This window comes from Pelophylax lessonae, assembly GCF_965119305.1.
Source record: "Pelophylax lessonae genome assembly, chromosome: 9".
Classification (NCBI taxonomy): Eukaryota; Metazoa; Chordata; class Amphibia; order Anura; family Ranidae; genus Pelophylax; species Pelophylax lessonae.
This window is the reverse complement of record NC_138776.1, coordinates 268,805,074-268,817,107: the sequence shown is the minus strand read 5'-3', so window position 1 is coordinate 268,817,107 and position 12,034 is coordinate 268,805,074. Positions and strand designations below refer to the sequence as shown.

Here is a 12,034-nt window from a genome sequence, read left to right as displayed (position 1 = left end):
ACGAACTTTCCCGACATCAGAGATCTCACACAGGCGAGGAGCCATATTCCTGCCCTGAGTGTGGGAAATGTTTTTTAAATAAAAACAATTTTTCCATACATCAGAGATCTCACACAGGTGAGAAGCCATATTCCTGCCCTGAGTGTGGGAAATGTTTTTCAATAAAATCCAATCTTTCCATACATCAGAGATTGCACACAGGGGAGAAGCCGTATTCCTGCCTTGAGTGCGGGAAAGGTTTTTCAGTAAAGGAACAACTTTCCCAACATCAGAGATTGCACACAGGGGAGAAGCCGTATTCCTGCCTTGAGTGCGGGAAAGGTTTTTCAGCAAAGGCAATACTTTCCCAACATCAGAGATCTCACACAGGCGAGAAGCCGTATTCCTGTCCTGAGTGTAGGAAATGTTTTTCAAAAAAGTCCAATCTTACCATACATCAGAGGTTGCACACAGGGGAGAAACGATATTCCTGCCCTGAGTGTGGGAAATGTTTTGCACAGAAGTCCACTCTTACCCAACATCAGAGATCTCACACAGGCGAGAAGCCGTATTCCTGTCCTGAGTGTGGGAAATGTTTTTCAAGGAAGTCACATCTTTCCATACATCAGAGATCGCACGCTGGTGAGAGGATGTATTCCTGTCCTGAGTGCGGGAAATGTTTTTCAAAAAAGTCCAATCTTTCCAAACATCAGAGAACGCACACAGGGGAGAAACAATATTCCTGCCCTGAGTGCGGGAAATGTTTTTCAGCAAAGGCCCAACTCTCCAGACATCAGAGATCTCACACAGGCGAGAAGCCGTATTCCTGCCCTGAGTGCGGGAAATGTTTTTCAGTAAAGTACCAACTTTCCCGACATCAGAGATCTCACACAGGCGAGAAGCCGTATTCCTGCTCTGAGTGTGGGAAATGTTTTTCAGTAAATTCCAGTCTTTCCATACATCAGAGATTGCACACAGGGGAGAAACGATATTCCTGCCCTGAGTGTGGGAAATGTTTCTATTTTAATCACAGTCTTACTCTTCATAGAAAAACTCATACAGGAGAGAAGCCGTATTCTTGTCCTGAGTGCGGGAAATGTTTTAGTGTGAAAAACTCTCTTTATGCACATAAAAGAACTCACACAAGGGAGAAGCCGTATTCCTGTGTTGAGTGCGGGAAATGTTTTAAATTTAAATCACATTTAATTTTACATCAGAGGATTCACATGGAGGAAAATCCCTATTCCTGTCCTAAATGCGGGAAATTTTTTTCACATAAGGCCTCTCTTTCCAGTCATCTGAGTTGGCACAATGTTGTGAAGCCGTATTCCTGTCATAGATGCGATAAATGTTTTCACAGTAAGTCTGATCTTGAATCACATGTGAGAATGCAATCGGAGGTAGATCCACTTTCCTCTTCTGATTGGAGGAAGTGTAACCCACAGAAGTCCTCTGTTTACAGTCATCTGAGATTGGACACGGAGGAGAATGAACTTTCCTGGTCTGACTGACGAAGTTGTTCCTCACTGAAGTCCAATCTTTCTAGACATCAGAGATCTCACTCGGGGGAGAAGCCATATTCCTGTCCTGAGCGAGGGAATTGTTCCTCACTGAAGTCCAATCTTTCCAGACATCAGAGGTCTTACAGGGGGGAGAAGCCATATTCCTGTCCTGAGTTAGGGAATTGTTCCTCACTGAAGTCCTGTCTTCCTTTACATCAGGGGTCCCACACAACCCTGGAGGTGTATTAGTGCCTTAAATACGGGAAATGTCTTCTATATGAATGTTGGTGGACATGTGGGGAAGAAGCACACCCTGATATACACCTCAGATATACTCCATGGCTGATCTTCATCATGTAAGAAACACTTCATAAGGAGATCAGAGATCACCAAAGACATGGATGAAGTGTTGTCCCGTGTTGGCCATTGATAGCAGGAGAAAAATAAAAATGGAGTCCTTACCTTTCATTGGCTGAGTACATTTTGTGCGGAAAGATTTCAGAAACACGTAGAGATCGATTTGTGAAACAATTGTTCAATGGGTTGTGAGCAGTGAATTCCTATGATCATCAGTGCCATCTAATGGTACAAATGTGGTATTGTAGTATTTCTGCTACATTATGACCACTAGATGGAGCTGACCATCATAGGAAATCACTGTGTAAATCACCTGGGAATATTTGTCACATTCATCTAACAATATTTATTTCTTTTTATAGACAGGCCCTTTATTTCCTCTGTCAGGTATGGATTAGTTAAAACCCACAAACATATATTTTCTGAAAGAAAAGACCCTAGAAAATAAAATGGTGGTAGTTCCAATTTTTTTTTTATTAGATGATAGCGCAATGCTTTATTAAAGGTAAACATTAGTTACCAGAGACCCCCTTACATCAGAGTTCCCTTTTACAACAGAGTCTGCAGCGTTAGCCCTTAAATCAGAGTCCCCCTAGTTCTCCCTTACATCTGTGTCCCCTGACTTCTCCCTTATATCAGAGTCTGCAGGGTTCATTCTTGCATCAGACACTGTAAGTTGGAGCTCTGCAGACAGTGTAATGAAACTCTGCTGATTCAGACGTAAAGGGGGAATTTTATGGATTCAGATTACAGGGGAACTCTGTGGATCCAGATGTAAAGGGGGAACTTTATGGACTTAGATGTAAAGGGGAATGCTGTGGATTCAGATTATAGGGGAACTCTGTGGATTCAGATGTAAAGGGGAATGCTGTGGATTCAGATGTAAAGGGCAATGCTATGGATTCAGATTATAGGGGAACTCTGTGGATTCAGATGTAAAGTGGGAACTTTATGGATTCAGATGTAATGGGTAACGCTATGGATTCAGATTATAGGGGAACTCTGTGGATTCAGATGTAAAGTGGGAACTTTATGGATTCAGATGTAAAGGGGTATGCTGTGGATTCAGATTATAGGGGAATTCCATGGATTCAGATGTAAAGGGGAAGGCTGTGGATTGAGAGTATAGGGGAACGCTGTGGATTTAGATGTAAAGGGGAAGACTGTGGATTCAGGTGTAGAGGGGGAACTCTGTAGATTCAGATATAAAGGAAACATGGCAGATTCTGATGTAAGGGGGGGTGGATTTGTAATTAACTCCATATGATTAAAAATGTTATTTAATCACAAAATATATGTATAGTGTATACTATAAAAACAAAATGGCCGTGTGCCGCTGAATTATTCGGGTTTGGCTTGAAGAAAAGGCAGCAACCCTTCCCCAACAGTACTGAGCCTTACCCTTCAAGCCATAGGCATGTGTAATAAGCTGACAGATCCACTCTGCAATGGTCAACTCTGAAGCTACCTGACGTTTGGCAGGATGAAAAATGAATGTGACTATCTGTAACGCTCCTGCGTTTTATGTATGATGTGGATTTTCAGCTGCAGAAATATTCCACTTCAGTAGTCATGTAGAGAAACGCTGAGACACCATTCCCAACTCTCAATGACTCATCATGTGTGGATGATCTCAATTCAGCAAGTAAATACACACACTCAATAAGATGTTTCCTAGAGTGACTTATGTATATAGTAACACAGTGATGATAGGCTGAAGAGACAGGTTGGGTAGAGATGGTAGATGACAGACACTTGAAAGGAAATGTTCTTGAAAGTAAGATAGTAGCAGATGGGATGCAGATAGGTTTAGCAATCATGTATGGTAGCAGATGACAGAGTAGCAGGTGGACATACAAGAGAGATCAACCCAGTGCAAGAACAGGTGGTAGTAGGCTCAAGAGTTAGCAATCTTAGATAATGCAGATGTAGTAATAGTCCTTAGTATGCAGAGCTAGATAGTGTAAGCTTTAGTATAAAGGTTATAGAGGTTTCCCCTGTGGGGTACTTATCACTAATAGCAATGTAGCAGAGGAGAGGTTCGGCAAGAGCGGATGATCCGGTAGCGGGATACAGGGATCAGCGCAGCGTGGTTCCGACAGCGAGGTATGCTTGCAAGCATGTGAGCTTCAAGACAGGTTAGCATCAAGGCACAAAGCAGTTTGAACGAACACATGTGAGTGAGAGCCGGCGATCTAAATAGCCATCCAGTCCGGCGCTCAGTGATGACAGCATCAGTCTTAAAGGTGTATGCGCACCTTACCAAAAGAGAATGGTGGGGCGCATACACTTATGAAAGAGTAATTAGGGTACCCAAAGGTACCAGAACATTACACTATCTGAGCACTGCAGACATCTTCAAATAAACCTCAACAACCCAAACCACATCTAATGTGTGCCAAGCTTTCTCTGCCGGTGACTGAGGACTAGTAGAAAATGAAGGGAGGACAATATCCTGATTCAAATAACTCCAAAACCATCTTCAATGGGAAAGGCAGATGAGGACGCAGCACCATTATGTTATGGTGGAGAGTTATAATGAGCTCCTTTCAGGAAAGTGCTGCCAATTTTGACACTCTTCTTGCCGACGTGATTTCCACCACAAAAGAAAACACCTTCTAAATCAACAGGGCTAACTGAATCTCACTAATTGGTTCAAAGGGTGGTTTTTGCAAGACAGATGAGATCACATTCAAGTCTCATGGACACAGGGGGGACTTAACAGGTGGAACCATATGGGTTACCCCATGAATAAAAGTACATATCAATGAATGAGAAGCAATTGGTTTCTGGGGAGAAAAAAACTGCCAGAGCCGATGTCTGGCCTTTAATGGTACTTAAGGTCAAATACATTTCCACCCCCTAGTGGAGGAAAACCAAAATGCATCCAATCATGTATTTCCAGGGTTGAAACTTCTTGATTTTACACAAGGACACATAAGGCCTCCAAGTCCTGTTACAAATCTTTCTGGAGGGAGGTTTTCTGGCCTTCAGTAATGTAGATATGATCGTACCAGAGACTTTTTAATCCTTCAGCTCCTGGGTTTTAAAAGCTGGGTTGCCAAGGCAACCCTGAAGAAACCTCAAGGCACCCTGGTTAAAATAGGCTGGTCTAGCCATTTATTACAGGCATCCATCTGTCCTTGGTCATTGTGAGTACAGATACTGAGAGATCTTGGGGACCTTGTGCTCCAGCTACCCCTCTGGTGCTTTATATTCAGCTGTGGGTCTATTAAAGGGGACACTGGTGTCCTGAAGAGCTCTGTCCAGCTAATCTACTTCTTAAAGGGACTTTGCTCTTGTGGTTCTAACTACTACTACTTAAGCTGAAGTCTACTGTTTGTTACAAGGCCAGACTTCATTATAGCTTGCTCAGAAAGGTCCTCAAGTTGTACATAGTTCTTATCTTTGGAGTATCCCATCACTTCCCTCAACCCTATCCAAGTTCTCCAAAAATACAAACCACAAAAACAACATCCCCTAGACTGGTCCTTGAAGAACTGTGTGAATGAGCCTGTTGTGTGCCTGGCTGCAGGGCAGAAGTTTATGAAGACCTGGACAGTAATCCTGCAGCTTCTACGGAACCTATTTTTAATTTTATTTTAATTCTTCAATCAACACCTCACTATCTCCTAACAGCTATACAGAGGCGGTGTATCCAGATCAGTGCAAAACCTTGGGATCCATACCTGGACCCCATGCAATGAAGACAGCCTTTTATGTAATTATTGCTGCAGCAGGTTCTATACATGGTACAGATGCGCCACTTTACAGGCAGATTAAGATGACCCTCCAGGCAAGGGAATATTCATTTTTATTGTCTCACTTTAAACATTATAAAATCACTGCTCCTTTAAAAATTATGTTTTTAAAGTTTTTTTTTTTGCATTGATACATGTCCCCTAGGGCAGTACCCGGGTCCCCATACCCTTTTTATGGCCAGTAATTTGCCAAGCCTTAAAAATGAGAACTTTTAATTTTTCATGTTCGGGTCCCATAGACTTTATTAGAGTTTGCGGATCGGATCCGAACTTTTTCTCTGTTTTGGGAGTTCTGGTGTGAACTGAACCAGGAGTGATTGGCCCAACTCTAATCTAGAGCAGGACCCGGTTTTAACTCTGATGTCCATATCCGGTTCTAGCATTATCACATGCAATATGTGGCATACTTGACAAAAGCAGAATTTTCCATCACCATTCCGTGAACAGATTATGGCAGGGGTGTCAAACTCAATTTAATTGCCAGTCGCATCGGCAGTGAAGGGGTGCGCTATGTATAAAGTGCAGAGTTCAGTAGTGCTCTAAGTACAGAGTTCAGAGGTGTGCTACATGCAGAGTTCAGGAGTACTTTACGTACAGCGTTTGGGGGTGCGCTACCTACAGAGTGCAGAGTTCAGGAGTGCTCTACATGCAGGGTTTAGGAGTGCTCTATGTACAGAGTGCAGGGTTCAGGAGTGCTCTATGCATAGAGTGCAGAGTTCAGGAGTGCTTTACGTACAGAGTGCAGAGTTTAGGGGTGTGCAATGTACAGAGTGCAGGGTTCAGGAGTGCTCTACATAAAGAGTGGAGAGTTCAGGAGTGCTGTACGTACAGAGTGCAGAGTTTAGGGGTGTGCTACATACAGAGTGCAGGGTTCAGGAGTGCTCTATGTGCAGAGTTTGGTGTGCTTCTTACAGAGTGCAGGGTTCAGGAGTGCTCTATCCACAGAAGACTACTGAGTTCAGGAGTGCCGTATGTGCTGAGTGTCAGGTCACCTGTGACCAGGTGACAACTGCACCCTGTTGGAGGCAGGGGTGCAGCGCAAGGTAGTGAACCCGATAGCAGGCTGCAGCAGATGGACCGGAACGTGAGCCCAAGATTCCCCAGGGCGCAGAGTCTAAGACCCAGCAGGTGTTCACCAGAGCCTCTAGTGGTGAGAATGGACTTGGCTGCAGCTGGGCCCAGGTCGCGGCCCCTGGGGTCCCCCGGGTCACGCTCCGAAGGGAAGCAGCCACTCAGGACACATGGAATGGTGATGGGTAAGCTGAGGTCGGGGTAACAGGCAGACGAGGGTAACCAAGGGACAGGCCAAAGGTCAGGGTAACAGGCAAACAGGAATAGTCAGAGACAAGCCAAAGTTGGTACACAGAAAGGTAGATCAAGCACACGACAAACAGTCAACAAACACTGTTGAACAGCAAAGCAGACCTGCAGTGCACTGGTTAATAAAGACTTCCTGTGATGACCTAGGTTGGGCAGGAACAGGAAGGAGAGGTGATAAAAAGGAACCAGACGTGAAGTCTGACCTCTAATACAGACATGAAGGAACAGGTAAGCTGCAAAACACTATTGCAAGTCCATGACAGTATCCCCCTCTTACGAGGCCTCCCCCTACCCCGTCTGGGCCTGGGTTTAGAGGGACACCTCAGATGAAACCTTTTTAACAGACGAGGTGCAAAGACTTCCGATGCAGGAACCCAAGACCTCTCCTCAGGGCCAAAGCCTTTCCAATGAACAAGGTACTGAAGAACGCCTCTACAGAGTCGGGAATCCAGAACTTGACTGACCTCGTATTCCTGATTATCCTCAGAGACCGGTGCCATGTTAGGGAAAGGACGAGAGAACTTATTGAGGACTAAAGGCTTCAGAAGGGAAACATGGGAGTTAGCAATTCTGAGGCTTTTGGGGATCTGAAGTTTGAAACAAACCGGATTTAGTTTAGAAATTATAGTATATGGACCAATGAATCTTGGAGCAAACTTCAGGGAAGGCACTCGAAGCTTGATGTTCCTGGTGGAGAGCCAAACTTTGTCCCCTGGCTGAAGAGAAGGCGGTTTACGCCTGCGGCGGTCAGCAAAGCCTTTGTATTTGTCGGCAGCTGCCCGGAGTGAATCATGAACGTCACTCCAGCTAGAATTGAAGGACTCCTGAGCTGAAGCCAATGCTGGGATATCCGGAGAACAGGCCATGTGAAGCGGAAGTTGAGGATGTTTTCCATAAACTGCGAAAAAGGGTGTTTTCTGCGAACTGGTATTTACATGATTGTTATGGGAAAATTCCGCCCACGGAAGTAGAGAGGACCAATCGTCATGATGAGCGGAGACTAAGGTGCGCAGAAAAACCTCTAACTCCTGATTAACCCTCTTCGTCTGCCCATTGGATTAAGGATGGTAAGAAGAGGAAAAATCCAAGAAAATTATTGAGGGATTTGCAAAAGGCTCTCCAGAAACGAGACGTAAATTGAACGCCCCTGACGGAAACAATGTGAGAAGGAACTCCATGGAGGCGGAAAATTTCTCGAATAAAAATGGGAACCAAGGCAGGAGCAGAAGGAAGACCAGGAAGGGGAACAACATGAGCTATCTTGGAAAACCGATAGACTATCACCCAAATGACCGTATTACCGTCCGACAGTGGGAGATCTGTGATAAAATCCATGGCAATATGAGCCCAGGGTTCCTTAGGAATGGGCAAAGGCATGAGGAGACCAGCAGGAGCTTGTGTGGAGGATTTAGACTGAGCACAGACATGACAAGCCTTGACATAGTCTTTGACCTCTGAGTGGAGATTAGGCCACCAGTAGTGACGGCTGATGAGCAAGAAGGAGCGGAGAAATCCTGTGTGGCCCGCCACCTTGGAATCATGCCCCCAACGAAGGATCTTAGTTCTTAGCTCAGTGAGGACAAAGGTTTTACCAGCAGGAATCTTTGAGTCCAGGGTGGTAGAATGGGCAATAATGCATGAAGTGGGGATGATCAGCTCAGGTTCAGGAGTGGAATCCTCGTCCAAAGTGTCAAAGGACCTAGAAAGTGCATCAGCCCGACCATTGCAGGAACCAGGTTTGTACGTAATCGTGAAATTAAAACGGGAAAAGAAAAGACTCCACCTGGCCTGTCTGGGATTCAAACGTTTAGCATTCTGTAGGTATTGTAAATTCTTGTGATCAGTGAAGATCGTTATGGGGTGAGGAGAACCTTCCAAAAGATGACGCCACTCTTCCAGCGCCAATTTGATCGCGAGAAGTTCCCGGTCACCAATGGCATAATTTCTCTCTGCCTGAGAAAATCTTTTGGAAAAGAACGCACATGGTTGACGTTTCTTCTCAAAGAGTTGAAGAAGCACAATTCCCACCCCCACTGAAGAAGCGTCCACTTCAATAAATAATGCATCCCCAGGATTAGGTCTTCTCAAGAGAGGTCCAGAGACAAAGGCCTGTTTCAAACGCAGTGACAGCTTTGGGGGGCCAGACTTTTGCATTAGCACCCTTCTTGGTCAAAGCGATAATAGGCGCGGCAATGGAAGAGTAATTCCTTATGAACTGCCTATAATAATTTGTGAAGCCAAGAAAGCGCCGTGTGGCCTTAAGGCTAGCAGGAAGGGGCCAGTTGGTAATGGCTAAGACCTTCCCGGGATCCATACGAAGGGCCAAACTTGAGACAAAGCATTCTAGAAATAGGACCTCAGAACATTCAAAGGAACATTTCTACAGCTTGACATAGAGATTATTCTCCCTAAGGCGCTGGAGTACAGTGCGGACATGGTTTCTGTGGACACGCAGATTTTCCGAGAAGATAAGAATGTCATCCAGATAGATGACAACAAACTGGTACAGCAGATCCCTGAAGATTTCATTGACAAAGTTTTGAAACACAGCTGGGGCATTACACAGCCCAAAAGGCATGACCAGATATTCGTAATGACCGTCTCAAGTGTTAAACGCAGTCTTCCATTCATCACCTTCTCGAATTCGAATGAGGTTGTACGCCCCTCTGAGATCCAACTTGGTGAAAATGGAGGCACCCTTCAACCTATCGAATAGTTTTGTTATTAGGGTAAGGGATATTGATTTTTAATAGTAACAGCGTTTAAGCCTCGATAATCAATGCAGGGTCTCAAAGTACCATCCTTCTTGGCGACAAAAAAGAACCCTGCTCCAGCAGGCGATGAGGATTTCCGGATGAAACCTTTCTCAAGATTCTCTGCGAAATACTCCGACATGGCCTGGGTCTCAGGGATGGACAATGGGTAGGTGCGACCCCTAGGCAGAGTTTCCCCAGGAACAAGGTCAATGGCGCAGTCAAAAGACCAGTGGGGAGGAAGCACTTCAGCTGATTTCTTACAGAACACATCCCGGTAATCGCTGTATGCAGCGGGAAAGTCAGAAGATACCGATGTGGTAGCAACCGGAAGTCTCTCCTTTGAGATCACATTGGAATGACATGACGAGAAACATGAAGGGCCCCAAGCCAGGATCTGCCCAGAGACCCAGTCCCCATGGGGAGAGTGGAGCTGTAGCCAAGGAAGGCCCAATACAATGGGAGTAGAGGCTTTGGGTAGGATGAGAAAGGATATCCACTCCTGGTGGAGAATCCCTACTGACATCTTAATAGGTAATGTCTGGAAGCGAATAGGGCCCCCTGGAAGAACAGTGCCATCAATAGCCGAGACTACCAACGGCTTAGAAAGGGGTGAAAGGGTGAGCTTCATAGAAGAAGCAGTTCTCCAGTCCATAAAGTTGCCGGCAGCCCCAGAATCCAGATATGCAAGGGTCGATCGGGGAGAAGTGCTTACATGAAGGGACACCGGAAGAAGAAGACGGGAAGGTGATGTTTCTGGATCCAATACTCCACCTTCCAAATGTATTAGACCTGAGCGTTTCCCGGACGAAGCGAGCAGGAGTCACGAAAATGGCCCTTGCCTCCACAATAGAGGCACAAGCCCAAAGTTCTGCACCTAGCACGTTCCTCGGGGGTTAGTCTGGTCCGGCCCAGCTGCATGGGTTCCTCAGGAAGAGGATGCTCCATGGAACGAAGTGAGGGGAGCTCAGACTGGCTAGGGCCCAGGGAGTGTTGGCGTCTTTTTTCTATGGACCTCTCCTGAAAACGAAAATCGATCTGGTTACATAAGGAGATGACATCGTCCAGACCGACGGGGATGGTTCTTCCCGCTAATTCGTCCTTCACTCGATCAGAGAGACCCTGCAAAAAGGTAGTGACCAGGGCCTCATTGTTCCAGCTCAACTCAGCTGAGAGGATACGGAACTGAAGAGCAAATTGTCTCACTGAACGGGATTCTTGGCGGAGACGTAAAATAGCACTTGCCGCTGAAGAAACCCGAGCCGGCTCCTCGAAGATATTACGAAAGAGCTTCAGGAAGTCAGACAGGTTGGAAACTACCGGATCATTCCTCTCCCATAGGGGGGCAGCCGAGGCTAGAGCCTCACCGGAAAGGAGGGAAATAATATAGGCTACCTTTGCCCGATCAGAACGGAAGTTTTGCGGCTGAAGTTTAAAATGGATAGTGCATTTGCTAAGAAACCCCCTGCAGGCCTTGGAGTCTCCAGAAAAACGGATTGGAGGAGGTAGATTCAGTGAATGTTAATCTGTGACTGGCGCGACAGGCCCAGCCACTGGTTGCTCTTGGGGTTGCGGATACAAGGTTCCCAACGAGATCTGAAGCTGTTCAAAGCGGGAAGACAGCTCCTGCAGGAATCGCATCACCTGAGTCTAATTAGCTTCTTGCGTCTTGAGTTTGCGAACTAAGCCCTGTAATGGATTGTCTGGAGGGTGCGGCACATCGGCCGGGTTCATGGCTGTTCAAACTGTCAGGTCACCTGTGACCAGGTGACAACTGCACCCTGTTGGAGGCAGGGGTGCAGCGCAAGGTAGTGAACCCGATAGCAGACTGCTGTGGATGGACCGGAACGTGAGCCCAAGATTCCCCAGGGCGCGGAGTCTAAGACCCAGCAGGTGTTCACCAGAGCCTCTAGTGGTGAGGATGGACTTGGCTGCAGCTGGGCCCAGGTCGCGGCCCCTGGGGTCCCCCGGGTCACGCTCCGTAGGGAGAGAAGGGAAGCAGCCACTCAGGACACATGGAATGGTGATGGGTAAGCCAAGGTCGGGGTAACAGGCAGACGAGGGTAACCAAGGGACAGGCCAAAGGTCAGGGTAACAGGCAAACAGGAATAGTCAGAGACAAGTCGGTACACAGAAAGGTAGATGAAGCACACGGCAAACAGGCAACAAACACTGTTGAACAGCAAAGAAGACCTGCAGTGCACTGGTTAATATAGACTTCCTGTGATGACCTAGGTTGGGCAGGAACAGGAAGGAGAGGTGATAAAAAGGAACCAGAAGTGAAGTCTGACCTCTAATACAGAAATGAAGGAACAGGTAAGCTGCAAAACACTATTGCAAGTCCATGACACTGAGTTCAGGA

General features: G+C 46.2%; 2 protein-coding genes across 2 annotated transcripts in view; both read left to right on the top strand.

The window, feature by feature from the left end:
- Positions 1-12,034, top strand: part of LOC309564458 (uncharacterized protein) — a 1,566,033-nt gene that overhangs the window by 708,901 nt on the left and 845,098 nt on the right. The gene's annotated exons all lie outside the window — the stretch shown is intronic.
- The window catches only part of LOC309564020 (uncharacterized protein), a gene marked incomplete at its 3' end in the record, with an annotated part of 41,719 nt that overhangs the window by 22,812 nt on the left and 6,873 nt on the right, over positions 1-12,034 (top strand). Inside the window, exon 2 of the mRNA XM_082268644.1 lies at positions 359-1,338. Within this exon, the coding sequence (XP_082124770.1) occupies positions 359-1,338 (980 nt within the window). The remainder of the gene's footprint in view (positions 1-358; positions 1,339-12,034) is intronic.